The sequence below is a fragment of the Daktulosphaira vitifoliae genome, unplaced genomic scaffold (genome assembly GCF_025091365.1).
Source record: "Daktulosphaira vitifoliae isolate Bord-2020 unplaced genomic scaffold, ASM2509136v1 Scaffold_1, whole genome shotgun sequence".
NCBI lineage: Eukaryota > Metazoa > Arthropoda > Insecta > Hemiptera > Phylloxeridae > Daktulosphaira > Daktulosphaira vitifoliae.
The window spans coordinates 1,785,973-1,802,414 of NW_026099572.1; the positions used below are offsets into that span (position 1 = coordinate 1,785,973).

General features: G+C 26.8%; 3 protein-coding genes across 3 annotated transcripts in view; 2 read left to right on the forward strand and 1 right to left on the reverse strand.

The window, feature by feature from the left end:
- Nucleotides 1-9,715: 9,715 nt before the first annotated feature.
- The window catches only part of LOC126893812 (succinate dehydrogenase [ubiquinone] cytochrome b small subunit, mitochondrial), a 10,295-nt gene continuing 3,568 nt past the window's right edge, over nucleotides 9,716-16,442 (forward strand). Inside the window, exon 1 of the mRNA XM_050664330.1 lies at nucleotides 9,716-9,719. The gene's annotated coding sequence lies outside the window, so the exon portion shown is untranslated. The remainder of the gene's footprint in view (nucleotides 9,720-16,442) is intronic.
- LOC126893817 (uncharacterized) lies at nucleotides 10,423-11,222 on the forward strand. The gene has a single exon (XM_050664335.1). The coding sequence runs from the start codon at nucleotides 10,600-10,602 to the stop codon at nucleotides 11,032-11,034; it is 435 nt and encodes a 144-aa protein (XP_050520292.1). The 5' UTR covers nucleotides 10,423-10,599; the 3' UTR covers nucleotides 11,035-11,222.
- LOC126893764 (uncharacterized) overlaps nucleotides 15,525-16,442 on the reverse strand; it is a 3,224-nt gene continuing 2,306 nt past the window's right edge. Inside the window, exons 5-6 of the mRNA XM_050664245.1 lie at nucleotides 15,995-16,165; nucleotides 15,525-15,932 (exon numbers count right to left, since the gene is read on the reverse strand). Of these exons, the coding sequence (XP_050520202.1) occupies nucleotides 15,732-15,932; nucleotides 15,995-16,165 (372 nt within the window). The 3' untranslated portion in view covers nucleotides 15,525-15,731. The remainder of the gene's footprint in view (nucleotides 15,933-15,994; nucleotides 16,166-16,442) is intronic.

Genomic DNA, 16,442 nt, shown 5'->3' on the forward strand with positions numbered 1-16,442 from the left:
AGGTAGAATTTGTAAAACTCTTTAATAATTAAATTAAATTTTTTTTATCCTTAGTAGTATTTTTATGAAATAACATTAAAGTAAGTTAAGTGATGCACAGAAAAAAATTACTTTTGTTATGGTGTACGGCTAAAAAATATTTAGTTAGAGATCCATACTATAATTAAAAAAACCTTTTTAGTAATTCTACCAAGTACGTTTTGCTAAAACAACTGAAATAATTTGGTTGGGAATTTTAGTTCACCGAAGTGTTCGGTACCGCACAATATAGTCCATATAACCATAACACATGTACAATAGTTGGTAATGAATCTATAATTTAGTTTTAACATTAACGAAACCATTATGACGGAAAAATGGCGTTAAGCGATAGTTATTATATTTAAATGGTATTTATCAACTTATGCAGTGTTAAAATTGCACTTTTCGGTTGAGAAATATATTTTAAGTTATTAAGTTATTACATCGATACAATAACTGTTCCAGATTGGGTTGGATTGTCCTGTACTTTTGTTGCCATAACCGCTCAGAATTTATCGACGGTTATTTTCCACGAAAACTTACAAACAGAGAAAAATCATAGAACTTTTGAATAATGACGATTTTACATTCATTATTATAATAGCTCTGAGAAAGGTTTGTTTTATAATTTCGATTTGGAATTAATGAATAAATATTTTTATTAGAGTATTTAATTAAATATCAACAATATATTATATTCTATATAGCATATTTATAACTAGAATGTTTAATTAAATTTTAATTATAATATTAAAATTATTAATAATTTATTCAATTAATAGTATAATTATGGATGACTGGACAAGATTTCAATTAAGAATATTAGACCCAAACTTTAAAATGTAGGAGTAGTTTTTATTATTTAAATTCGAGTGTATTCATCCAGTAAATTCTAATATAAGTAACCATACCTTAGTTCATTGTTTTTTTTCTAATAATTATTTATAATTTTTACTCATGCCATTAAGTATATATTTTAAAATAATTATTTTATATATTCAAATGTTTGATTTTTGGTATGTCCCAACTGAAGTAGAATGATATCAAATATATGTTTAATTGATAATTCTTAAGGTGTTTTTAAAATAATTAAAGCTAGCTTCTTAATAGAGGTCCAAAATTAACTATTTTTTTGTTAAAATACCATTAAATATTCATGACTAATCGGTATTGCAAATCCCTGTAATGACTAAATACACTGATCATTAAAAGTGCATCGTTATAAATGAAATATTTTTTTTTATTATTATCGAAACAAAATACATAAAAATTGATTTTAACAATAAAATTTGTAGTAAGATTCATAACATAATCAATAATATATATTTTTTAAAATATGATAAAATTCTAAAATTGTGCAAAAGTCCTTATCAAAGGTGAAATGTTATAAATAATTAAAAAATTTGCACAAGTTATCATCATGATATTAATATTTGACATCATAAAAAAATTATTTTTTTTTAATGTAACGTATAAAAAAACGTTATTTTACAAATACTCAAAGTGTGGCTAAAATATAGACGACAAATAAAAACTAAGAGCTTATTCGAAATTAGTGACAAATAACCTATCGGTAAATTAGCCATAAGCATTATATGACACAAATTTTGTCGTGCTGTCTTATTAATACAATATACTTTTTAATTAAGAAATAAAAGGTATTAATTTTATTATGATGTGTTTATTTATTGTTATTTTTTGTGTCTGTCAATTCTTTTCTGAGCTATCACTAGACCAACTTTTCTCAACGATACGTTTAAAGACCAAAAATCATATCTAGTTGAAGACATTATCTTCAAAAATAGTAAATTTTTCCTCGTTCCTTGTAAACAGTAAAAAGCCCCCATAGAAATTACTATTTTTAAAATCGATAATTTTCAACTTGTTTTAACTTTTTTTTCTTAAAACAGTCATAACATTTTAAAAAATTAACGAATCAAAAAAAAATTTTTTATATACATACCATAAGTATTTCATTTCATTTAGTATACATTTTTTGAAAATCTAACCCTATATACCTGCCCATAGGGGAGATTCAAAATAGCAACTTTTTTACAAAATTCAACTTAACTTTTGAAAATGTTTCGAAAATACTATGTCCTTTAAATATATGGTAAATTAAAGCTTATTTTTTGTATTACTAAAAATTTTAACGACTTTTTATGTACGTACAAATGGCTGCTTTAGTTAAAACTATGTTATTTTTGTGTTAAAATTTTTGATTTTATATTTTCAACTTTAAATTTCTATAACTTCTTGAAAAATGCATGAATCAATACAGTTCAGTAATAGCTGTAATGATGCTAACATGTCCGCAGTATAAGGTCAAAATATATTTTTCTTATTTAATATTTGGCTACAATATTTAACTTTTTCAAATTTTATTAGGTCGAAAAAATAAGATTCAAGCTCACCTATTTTTGTTTGAAAAAACTAAATTCTCATCCCAAACGCCGTAAATATGTTAAGAACAGTAATATTGTAAATAATCATTTAAATAAACTTCCTACCTTGTATTGTCATCATAAGTTTATTATCTAAATGATAAAGGAGTTCGAACTAAATTAAATCATATATATTTTAATTTACCAACTTTGTTATTCAATTATTATATTCTAACAGAAACTTAGTTCACTTATAACATTCTTCATTCTGCATTAGGTTTTAATAATTCTTTAGTATTTAGATGCGATCGTATTATTAGTATTAGTTCCTTATCTGGATGAGGTGGAGTTATAATTTGTGTTAAAAATAAGCATAAAGTTATTCCACGTATTCACTATTGCAATATTTATTAATAGTGTTGAACAGCTGTTTTTATCTTTTTCATTATAGAGTAATAATGATTTTGTCATTGGAGGTTGTTATATCCCTTTTAATAGTAACGTTAGTATGTATAAAAATCATGTTGATACGGTGGATTAAAAATTGACTAATTATTGCAGGGGAAAATCTCAATTTAATTTAGCAGGAGATAACAATTTACCTAACATTAATTTTAGTAGTAATGAAACTGGTTTAATCTGTGAGATTCATCACTTACAACATTCAAAAATTATGTTTGATATATTTGTGAGCAATAATTTATTTCAATTATATACCTTTGTTAATTATAATTGTACTATGTTAAATTTGGTGTTTTCAACATCTTGTGATTTGTTAGTTGAAAAATCCAATGAAGAATGAATTTAGTACTTCTAGATTGTTTCCATTCATTGCTAAATTTATTTAGTGAACTAAAAAAACAAAAACTTTCTAAATAACTCGTTAAATGAAAGAATAATTTCATACGATTTTAGCCAAAGTAATTATAATAAAATTGGTGTGTCATTACATCACACAAATTGTTTAACATTTTTCGGAAGTTTAGGTCTTGAATCGACTCTAAAGAAATTTTATGATTTTATTTAATACTTAATTGAAATTTTCGTTTCTTAATATAATACCTTTGTCAATAAATATCCATTTTGGCTAAACAAATAATTATGTAATATTATTATGTCCAAAAACAAATTATATAAGGAATATAAATGATTAAATAATCCCAGTATTTATTTAAAATTTTTAGATACTAAAAAACAATGTAAATTTCTCTCGTCATAATGATATATGACCGTTACATTAATAAAGATCAAAATGACTTGTTTAACTCTCCTTAAAAGTTATAGGACTTTGTTATAACTGTAAACAGTCAAATAAATTACCCAAGTCTATGTTTTATATCTCTGAATCAGTAAGTAGTAGTAAAGATTTAAGAAATCTATTTGGAAATTTTATTTCATCAGTGTGCAATTCTAATTATTATTTAAATTATTAATTCCATTATTTATGTGATTCAGTCTGTTCAATTAATGTATCCATTATCTCATGTATTGCTTAGTGAAGTATTCGACGAACTGGTAAGTATAGGTAAAAAATTCTTACCTAGTCAAGATAAAGTCCTAGCAATACTTTTACTGAATTTCCATTATGTGCTTGATATTTACATAGACTACCTATTTAATTTATCATTAGAATTAGGTATTTTTTCATTTTCTTGAAAAATAAGTTTTTAAACTCAATAATTAAGTGTGATAATAAAATAGACGTTTCAAATTATCGGTCAATTTCAAAAATTAGCAAAATACTGAAGCTTTTTGAAAAAGTAATAGACATTAAATTAAAGATAACATCTTTTCAACTCACTGCATGATTTTCGAACTAATAAATCGACTAACACTTGCTTATTAGTTAACTTCTCTTTTCTTTTCAATAAAATAGAAAAAGGTAGTAAAATAGATGCTATTTAATAGATACCAACTGACCTAAAATAGGACTAAATTGTATGTATATTATAACAAGCTTTTTCTTAATTACGTCTAGTAGGTATAAATAGGTCGTTACTAATATGGTTATCATCATATTTGTCTGACTGAATTCAGCAAGTTAATATAAAAGGGTTATTATGTGATCAAAATAAGGAATCGTTAGGCGTTCCTCCGGATATTTGTCTTCGTTGATGTTTTTATTATTTATTGAAGGCCAGATGTTTAAATACTGTAAACATATTTCATTTACTGATGATATAAAAATTTATTTTTCTAGAATTTCACTAGATGATTGTAAATTACTCTAAACAGACTTAATGCATTTTAATGAATAGTGTAATATGAATGGTTTATATTTAAAATTTAATAAATGTTTTAAAATATCATTTCGTCGGAATTGTTCTAATATTGAAAACGATTATCAAAAAAAAATAGTAAAATCCTATTCACAGTTACTCAAATTAAAAATTTATGTGTAGTTTTATTTAATGACTTATCGTTTAAAACTCTTATTATAAATATTTGTTGTAAAGCTACTATATGTATATATACTATACAGGGTGATTTTTTTATCATAACCCACTCAATTACTTGCAGAATAATAATAATTTAAACATTTTTTTTTATTATTATTTTTAGTTACACATTATTCTTGAATTTTTAACTATGTAATACTTTTTAAGTTCATCCCTTATGCCTTAGAGAGGGGTAAACTTTGTTTTTTTAAATGGTAACACATATTTTTAATTTAATAAAATGTTTGAGTTTTTAATTTAATAGTAAATGGCATTTGAATTTTTAATATAACTTTATTAGCTTATTAGATATAAACATTTAAAGTTTCAAAATTTTGAGTTAATATACATGTATAGTACACATGGGATTGTAAATACAGGTAGCTAATTGGTTTTTTATAACATCGATATTAGCAGGTACACAGTGTTGTTATTATCAATTGTAGTAAGACACATTTTTATGAGTATATAAATACACTAACTGACAATACAGAAAATATATCTATTGATAATCATAATTGATAATAAACAATCCGTGACTGAGACAGCAATGTCATAAAAATCCAATTAGCTACCTGTATTTACAATCCCATGTGTATTATACATGTATATTAACTCAAAATTTTGAAACTTTAAATGTTTATATCTAATAAGCTAATAAAGTTATATTAAAAATTCAAATGCCATTTACTATTAAATTAAAAACTCAAACATTTTATTAAATTAAAAATATGTGTTACCATTTAAAAAAACAAAGTTTACCCCCCTCCAAGGCATAAGGGATGAACTTAAAAAGTATTACATAGTTAAAAATTCAAGAATAATGTGTAACTAAAGATAATAAAAAAAAAAAATGTTTAAATTATTATTATTCTGCAAGTAATTGAGTGGGTTATGATAAAAAAATCACCCTGTATATACTATATGTATTTTTTTTTTTTTTTTAAGAACGTTTATTAGAAAATTTACAATCTATACAGTTATATGTACAATAAGTAAATATGTGAGGAGGAAGCTCACATTAGAGCCACCTGTGTATTATTAATTTTTTGTGGGTTAAATAATATTGAGAAGGTCTCTTGACCAGTTGCGTTTAAGGCGCCTATTTGGATTGACCGGAAGAATTGTTAAGTGTAACTGAGTAACGAGACGGTTTGGATGGGATTGCATTTTGGAATGTAGTCTTTTGTAGTATATGTGTGCAGTTTTTTTAACTGTTGCTATTTTGAGGTCTTCGTGGAGGGAGTTGTTGGTGACGTATCACGGTGCTTTGGTTATCATACGGAGACAAATAGACTGGAACGCTTGTATTGTCCTTATGTTATACGGCTTTGCAGCACCCCAGAGAGCGATACCGTATGACCATATTGGTTGGAGGAGGGATTTGTAAAGAAGTAGACGATGGGAAATGTGCTGGTTGTGTTGGATGAGCGGTCTTATTAGACGAAGGCGAGTATTTAACTGTTTCCGTTTACTTTTAAGATGAGGACCCCATGTGAGCGTTCTGTCGTATAACAAGCCCAGGTATTTCGCTTCACTTGCTTGTGGAATAATAGTGTTGTTGAGAATTATGTTAGGACAGTCATTTTGACGAAGGGTGGAGGTGATGTGGATTCCAGCAGGAGAGGAGTGGACTGAGCCTCGCCCTGGACAAGACCGAAGCGGTCTTGTTCACGGGCAGATACAAGTTTACTCCTCCACGGCTCGCCGTGCTGGGGGTGGAGATCTCGCTTAAGGACTCCTTGACTTATCTGGGTCTTGTCATAGACAAACGTCTAAAGTTCGGGCCGCACATTACTCGTGCAGCCCAGCGGGCACAGAAAGTCATGAATTGCCTGGCGGGACTCATGCCCCCCAATCTGGGAGGGCCGAGAGAGATGCGGCGCAGACTTTTAGTCAGCGTCGTACACTCGGTCCTCCTGTACGGGTCCCCGGTTTGGGCGGATACTCTTGAGTATTCGTCCAAAAACCGTGAAGCCCTGCTCAGGGTGCAGAGGCGGGCGGCGATCCGAACAGTTTCGGCGTACCGAACGGTGTCCGGAGTGGCGGCAGGTATCCTGTCGTCATTGCCGCCCGCCGACGAGCTCCGTCGAGAACGCAACCGGTCCCTTGAACCCGAGGACCGGCTAGCGCTCAGGCGGATGACCATGCTCCGGTGGCGTACTCGCCTCTCGGAGGAAGCGACGAGAGGCGAGTGGACCAGGTCCCTATAGGACCCGATCGGCTGGACAGGTGGGTGGACCGGACTCACGGGGAGATGACTTATCGTTTCACCCAAGTGATGTCCGGCCACGGCTGCTTTAACGAGTACTTACACCGTATTCGTAAAGCAGACATTAAATAATATATATATATAAAGTTTTTAAAAACATAAAAATAGAACAACACAATGGAACTGTTGTCTATATTGAATTTGTACATTTTGTTACGAATTATTTATGTTTTTTTTGTTACTTTGAATCCACCCTGTGATCAGGTCAAAAGTCAGATTTTCAAAAAATGTATATCAAATGTATTGATCCATACATTTTTTAAAATTAATACCTTTTCAGCTTCACATGGAACCTAAAATATAAATTTAATGTTTAAATTTTTTTTTATAAATCTAGAATAGGAATTTAAAGCAACAGATGAAGAGCTTAACAACGACAATACTATAAGAGACTCATTAAATGTTATAATAAAAATAATTTGGTCTTAATTTATGTTTTATAATTAACTACAATTTACATAATTGATTTGTAAATCTTTGAATAATATAAATTATTTTATAAATAGTATTATTAAAACAAAATAATATGATTTTATATTTAATCACTTAAAAAGTTAATAATAACTTAATTTTGTTTTAAAAATTTGTCGGTATATTTGATTTCGAATATGCTCTTCGTTTTTATTTTTCATCAATATTTTAGCCATAATTTAAATAATTTGTAAAATTACAGTTTATTCAAAATAATAATTTTTTTTTTCATTACCCTTTAATTATATTTATAGTTTCATAACGATAATTTGTGAACATTTTTTATTAATTTCGTAATGTTTCACCTTTGATATAAACTTTTAAAGTTGAGTTTTAAATAATTTAAAAAAAAGGAAAAGCCGAACTATTTTCTATAACTCTTTTTATTCATGTTTATGTTTTATTATTCATTATATTGATAAAAAATATTATGTGTATTTAAAAAATACTATAATATTGTTTATTGTGTCATATTTAGATAATAAGTAACAAATTTATTGTTAGAAAATTCAGGTGTCATGGCAAACATAAGTTTATATTGCGAACAATATATAAAACATTACAGCAGTTTTGTATGAGTGTCATGCACTACTTGTCGTCGAATATTAATTACAATGTTGTTAAAGATGCTTTTCATTAAGTATAATAAGAATAAAAACGTAAATTAATATATTATTTTTAGAAATTGGAATTAATATTATTCATATGATATGAATAAAATTATGCAAAATGGTTACATCATGACAACAATGCATTTTTTTTTTATAAAATGTCTAGCCTAAACAGTGTTGAAATCAGGATTTTTTTCTAGGGAGCTCTAAACATTGATGTAAGTCAATAAAAAATAGGTTTTAGTATTTTATAAACTTTAAACTAATAAATCTACTAATTCCTTCTAAAAGTTAAAACACTATAGATTTGTATCGAAGCGTTTTTTATGATAGTGATTTTAACAACTGCCAGAAATCATTCATATTTTACCCAACTATGCCACATCATTTTGACGCGATACTGATTCCGAATATGTCCTTCGTTTTCCTTTATCATCAATATTTCAGCCATAATTTAAGTATTTGTACAAATTACGGTTTTTTCTTATTCTTAAAGTGATTTTTTTTAACGCTAGTCTATGTACTTTTCTTAAAATAATATTTTTTTTTGAGATTTTGTAAGTTACATGTATTTTTATTTATTAGTTATAAAAAACAATTTAGATTTACCCTTTATTTCTTATAGGGTTGTTAACAATAATATTTTTAATGAAAATAAAATATTGAAATAAATTATAAAATAGAAAATTATCTAAATTAAAAAATGACTGGTCAATAACAACTTTTAGTTTAATGCTTTGAAAGTTCTTAACATTTTATAATATAGAATGAAGATGAAGCGAGAACGTTGTTACTTTTATCATTAGTTATTTCTCAGTTCGCTCTCCTCCTCTTTGGTGCAAAACTGTGAAAATCTTCCGAAACACTAATCCAAAAGTTGTTATTGACCAGACATTTTCTTAATTAGATAATTTTCTATTTTATATGCTAGTTAAATATATATCATATCGTTTTTAAAAATTAATTTGACACCTCAATATTACATAAGGGATGAATATAAAAAATATTTCATATCAGATAAATGAAAATTTCTATGTAACTAATAAAAAAAAAAAGTTTACAAAAAAATTATTATTTTATGATACTAGTACTAGCTGCATCCAACCGCGCTACATCCCATTTAATAAATAAAAATGCTTTTTACTCAATAAATACTTATTCTAAAATTGTTATCTACCCATCAAATTTAAAAAAAAAAAAAAAAATTCTACTTTAAAATTTTGGAAAAGATAAAATTTTATTTTTATTATTAATAAAAAATAATAAAAAGTATACTTTAAACGTAGTTTAAGAAGATACCCCCTAAATCCAGGCCTGTGCTAGAGGATATTAAATACAAAGTATATTACATGTCTAAATTACAAAAGACAATTGGAAACCACTGCACTTAGCATTTTCTTTTGTGTACTAGTCAATATAAACTAAAGAGACACGGATACAGAAAACTTTTTTGAAGGGAGTCATTCTATAAAATTTGACTTTAGGAACTTTTTTTTGGAAACTCATATCATGAACAAAACAAGTAGTAAAAGAAAAATGTCGCCAATTTATTTAATTAACATTATGCTAAGATATTACATATATTATAGGGTAGAATTATAATGACCATAATATCCTTTAAAATAATAAAGCACGAACCAATAACTTACGGTAGTCCTCTTACAATCTTTCATAATTTGTTTCCAATAAAACAATTGGAAGCTCTTCCCTTGGACTGTCTCTAGAGACAATCATATTACATAAAAAAAATGTATTAAAATTTGTTTTCATTTTAAGTTTTTTCTAATTATTCTTCAAATTTATTGGAATATACACAATATTTAAAACGTTTTGATATATTTAAAAATGATAATATTTTAATTTAAAGAAGTGATAATAGTTATCGCCAAAATCAAGCAAAAAGATGAAATTTTCCAACAAATTGGGTAAAGTAATTTTTTCTTAATTTTATTTTTAAATTGTTATTTAAAGATACCTATGAAATTTTTAAATTATGTTACATATATCAAAATTAGACGAATAAATTAAGCTATTTCCATAAAATAGATTAATAAACTAAAAATTAAACTGTTTCTCACGTGTACTTAAACTTTTAGACTGTATATACAAATTATTTTGGAAACTGTTAAAATTGACCCGTCGACCATTTAACCACGTGTGGGAAAAGTGATGGTGTTGTGGTGGAGAGTGGTAGGTTGGGATTGATCCGCAATCGTGACGGTGTCCTCATTTTCTGGTAAACCGGTCGTAGACTTTGTGGGTCAGTGGTGGTGACGTCCGGTAGATTTGCCTATCGCGAGTGCGTAAAGAACATTATTTTGAGTGTGCGACTGCGGCACTGTTGACCAGCAGATCGGTGTACACAAACAAAAAGAATGTCTGTTAGTGTTTAACTAACCACCATGAAGACGGTTACAGGTTATCTTTCACATAATTCGTTTTTACCGCAATTGTTTGTCGTGATAATAGTGTCTTTGTTATCGAGCTCAGTTTCGTCTTTAACAGTCGTTGATCCGCCGGCCAATACAATTGAAAATCATGAAGTGACTGATGTTGGTCGTGGTCATATGAAGAACATGATGATGAACCCGTATATGCTCATACCCCAATTGATTGCTTTAGGATTTGCACCCATAGTGTTGGTTAATCTGAAAATGATGATCATGAATGCGATGATGATCAATAATATGGCCTTAAATGCAGCCGCTTTTATGCTCATCCGAAATATAGTTTTTGGACGTCGACCAGGACCTACAGTCAAGTACGTCAATTATGGTTACAAAAACAAACACCAACCACATCGAAGAAGAAAAGCTGAAGAGGTTAAAATCTCGTAACGACCAAAGAAATAGTTTTCAACTAGACATCTAGTCCATTTTTGGTTTTAAACTATTAAATGTTATATTTTAATATTTGATATTTTAAATTAATAGCTAGGTAAAAATAATATATATTAATGTAATTTTAAATAGCAGTAAGTATGTACAATCGTTTAATTTATAATAAAGCTATCTGTGTTTAATTATATTATATAGATGTTAATTTTACTACCTGAATTTAAAGGTTTTTATAAAATTAATGTTGCTAATATATTACATTTTCAAACAAAAAATCGACATTTTTCTTTTAAGTCTCTAAATAATATAAAAACATTTTCATACATTTAAAATAGTATATTTAAAAATAACAGTAAAGAGAAAAATTATAAGCTTATAAATTAAATTTACTTTAGTAAAAATTTTCATTTTGTCCCTTTTCCTCGAGACTAACGTAATTATAGTGATTTATATAAATCCGTTTTAAACGCACTAATAAGACAACTCACACTAACATACTGTGGTCAACCTCAATATTTGAACGTGATTATTATGACTACTTTCTAAGCAGATATGTAAAATACTGATCGATAGTCGAAACTGCTTTGATATAGCGAAATTTTTTAAAGAAAATAAAATACAAAATATACTTTGATAAGAAATACAATTGTATAAGAGGTGAATATATTTTACACGTGTATTTTTTATGTTATAATGTATACGGGTATTATATTATAAATTCTACGCGTGTTTAAACAAAGAAATGAATACGTTATAATATTGATCACTTTTCAATGTTTTTTCATTTTAATTATTTTCCCTTGTAAACATATTTTTCTACAAGACAAAAACGTAAGTATGAAATATATTCCAGTTGTTTAACGTTCCTGTTAACGTGACTATGTCATATCTTAAAATCTACTTAACTGCTACTGTAATTGAACGCGGGTAAACTCTTAGTCTGCCGGAGTTTGACAGATTAAGCTGGGACCTTCGACGATTCCAGTATTCTAATTCTCAGCAGTCCTATTGGGAAGGGTCTTTGGCCCTTGTCGCTTCAGGCACAGACAGATAGACAATTATGTCGATGGCGACTAGTCATAGGTTGTCTAGGATCACGCTGGTAAATCGAGGAATTTCAAAGCTCATGCAGTCGTCTTTGCAAGTCAGGTTCGAGGTGTCGGACTCGATTGGACTTGGTTCAAGTTATTTGACACACGGTGTTCTTGCGTCAGTCTGATCCGTGATCCTTAACGGACAGAGGGTCGCAATCTGATCCCTATGGTTCCTATTTCTGACACTTTAACATACAGCTAGAAGGTAATAGTAGTGGTGGGTTACTGCGAACCCTTTTAAAGAAGATTTCCGCTATACTGGATAAGGAAGAATACGTCATCACTTGGTTTATAACTTCGTTGAGCGGTCCTCTTCATTGTTGTGACAGGTAAATAATTTGCAGAAATTTCAGTATGGTTTTTATTCGGGATTTTAATTTTTAACAATATCTTTTATTAATCAATTGTATTTACTTATTGTTATTATTTTGAAGTTTTTTTATGTTTTGTGTTCGGTGTTTAGGTATCATTTAAGTGATAAAAAATAATTAAAACTCGAAAACTTTATGAGTAGTTCTTTTTGATTATACTGTTATAATGTTTTTTTAAAAAAATTATATCATGTTATTACTTTGTCATTACCAAAACTCATAACTTTTAGCACTTACGTATTTTCTCAAAAGATTCTAGAGATGCCTAGGTAAGTATATATTTGTTTAAAAAAAACCCAGCACAGGGGGGACGCGGCACAGTGGTGACGTGGCATAGTTGGATCAAGTATTATGATATCTGATAGTGATTTAAATCACTATAAAAAAAAAACGCTTCGATGCAAATCTGTAGTGTTCAATTTTAAAAAATTGGTGGATTATTCCAAAAGCTACATTATTTGCTAGTTCATTATTAATATCCTAATTAAGATAAAGTATGTAGAATGAAAAAGGGATTATTAAAAAATATTATTTTTCATAAAAAAATTGTGTTGATCCATACACTTTTCAATAAGTTATAGCATTATAAAGTTAAAAATGTAAAAAATAAAATCGAGAATTTTCACACAATAATAGCATTCGGTAGCCATTTTCACCATGAAGATAAAATAANCAAAATCGAAAATTTTCACACAAAAATAGCATTCGGTAGCCATTTTCACCATGAAGATAAGATAAAGTCCGAAATTTTTTTTTTTCATAATAAAGTACATTACATTAGCTTTAATTTAAGATATATATAAAAGTGTCAGACCTTCCGGAACATTTTCAAAAGTTAAGTTGAAAAAGTTAATTTTTTGTGAAAAAGTTGTCATTTTAAATCCCCCCTTGTGGGCAGGTTAAAGGTTAAATTTATGAAAAAAATATACCAAATGAAAGGTAATGATATTATGGATCTATATAAAAAAGAATTATATTGATATGTTCATTTTTGAAAAAGTTATGGTACTTTTAAGTAAAAAAAATTGAAAAAAATTCGAAAATTAGCGATTTTTAAACTTGTAATTTTTTTGGAGGTTTCCCCCATTTACGGGGAACGAGGGAATTTTTTTCAATTTTTGAGGGTAATGCCTTCGACTAGATACGATTTGTGATCTTTTGACGTATCATTGAAAGAAATCGGTTCGGTGAGAGATGAAAAAAAGTGGTAACAGACACAAAAAAAAAAAAAAAAATAAACACATCTTAGTAAAACCAATACCTTCTCAGCTTCTCATCGAAGCTAAAACCAATAAACTAAATAAAACATTTTGTGTTGCATATTTTTGCATATCTCGAAATTTCAGTGCAATTTTGATTATATTTTAAATTAATACCGTAGATAAAAATATATTTTTAATAAATATATTTTTATGACCTAATATATTGAAAGTCATAACATGTACAATAATTGTAATAAATTATTTATTTTTCAACTAGTGTAACAAAAAAATATTGAAACTAAATCACGTATTTATTTTCAATAAAATATGTCGAATTTCTTGATAAGTTTTTTTCAATTTTTGATGATGATATCTTCAATGAGGTGAAATTTGAGTTTTTTTATAGTATTGATAAGCAAAATTGGTCTAGTGAAAAACTATAACAGCCATACTTCAATTGTTTATATTATTTTTTTTAGTTTCTATACAAATGTGGACATATTAAAACACATTAGAGATTATGCAGGTCCCGACTGTAAATTATTAGTCAAACTAAAAATGTTTAAAATTTTTCATTGAAGTTTTTACTTTTTATTTTTAATTAAAATTGAAAAAATTAACCAAAAAAGTTTTCATGGCATATTTATGCGTAAATATTGCTATATGCTTCTATGTGTTTTTCATGACATTGAAAGAGAAAGTATTTTTCTTAGTTTCACATGATTATTTTTTTAAGTAGAATATTATAATTCTACTTTATCGGAAAAACATACACAAAAGATGACATACTAAGTACCAACATTAATAAAATCACAAGATAAAAAATTACTTATATTGTGCTAACATTGAATGTCATCCATATTTGTTACATATTGTCAATTATTGAAAATCATAGCGAGTTCAATTATTTTTTAAGAAATAAAAAATTAATTAATCTATTAGATTAGTAGTAGGTATTGCAACGATGGATCTAGAATATTTTTTAGTGGATGATATTAACAAATGGTTATAAACAATTGTAGTTTATTCTTTTTTAACTATTATATAATTTTGAAAATAATTGTAAAAAAAATTAGTGTACATCTAGGATATTTATTAAACAAATTCAAAATATTGAAAATTAATGCTTCATTTCCTATTTTCTACGCCTATATTCACTCAAAAGATTTATTAAATTTTTTTAAGGGAACGTGATCTTTTAAACATATTACTTTCACACTTGATATTTTCATTGATATTTTAAAAGAAAATTACTATATTTTCGTGGATTATCAAAATATTAAAATGGACATTACCCACTCTATCACCCTTGTATAACCGTGTATTAATAAAACTATTAATAAATAAATTAGGCTTATACTATAGGTTTTTTTAAAGACTAAAATTTCTACACTTTCGCATACCATTATTTCTTTAGCTATATTTTGTATCAATAATAAATAATAATTCAAAACAAAACTTATGAATATTAAGTGGAAACGATGAAAAATGTATAAATCTGTCTGATCGAACTTTTTTAGTTTCAAAATTTTTTTTTAAGTAAATTAAAATTTAGTTAAGAAATAATTATATTATTTATCAAATTAGGGCGTTTCATTTTAAATAAAAACTAGTCTCAACCAACTAAGATAACTATTAAATAATTGTAATATGATAAGTCAAAATAAATTAGAATGTCAGACTGTTGACATTCTAATTATTATATATCCCACAACAGTTGCAAACTATTGCAAGGTGTAAAGAAAAAAATAATAAAAGGAAAATAATTTTAATATGCAATAAAATTTATTGTAACACATTATATATCACAAAATATTACTTCATAAACTAAAATTTAATAAGCACCATGTATTAAACACTAAATTTTTGTATAAATTCTTCAAACATATAATAACTAAAAATTATTTTGTAAAAAATATAATTTTTATAAATATTAACTACAAGAAAAGTGAAACTAACAATTATTCATTTATATGTTCATATACAAATATAGAAATAAAAATGAAGATAAAATAACAAAATAAAAATATTTAAGCAAATGAACATCGTAACATAACATTTAATTTTGAATGTCGTTTAGCAATCTGGTGGTCAACTAATTCTTGTGAAGTTAGGTCAGGTCTTAATTTATTCAACCATAAAATAAATTCATCACAGCTTGTCTTACATGTAAAATGCACAGTCCAATTGCTACAACTTTCTTCTTTTGTTGCATCATAGCAAGCCCATTCCTTAAATATATAATAAAAAGTAATTAATTATTATAAAATAACATCAAGTTGCTTGTACTTACAAGTATAATATAATAGTGTGTAGGTGAAGGTGAATATTGAATTGAATCCAAGTTTATCAACTGCTTATGATCTGTGATACTATGAGGGAAATCATATAAAATCATATGATTGGTAGTCAATAAGCAACAATGTCCTTTAGGTAAAGTTGTAAAAGTCTTCAATTTTTTTTTCTGAAAAAAAAAAGATACTAATAAAATTGACCAGAATTTAATGTAATTAAATAATTTTCATACCATGAGCATAAACATAACAATATTTTTAATTAAGATATGTATTTAAAACATATATTCTAAATATTGACTGTTTGCAGATTAATAGCGTTAGCAACAACTTTTGGACCACAAATTAAACAATAAATTAAAATGTATACATAATTGGTCTATTAATATTGTATTTAATTATATTTATATAATATAAAATAATATATATATATATATATATATATAT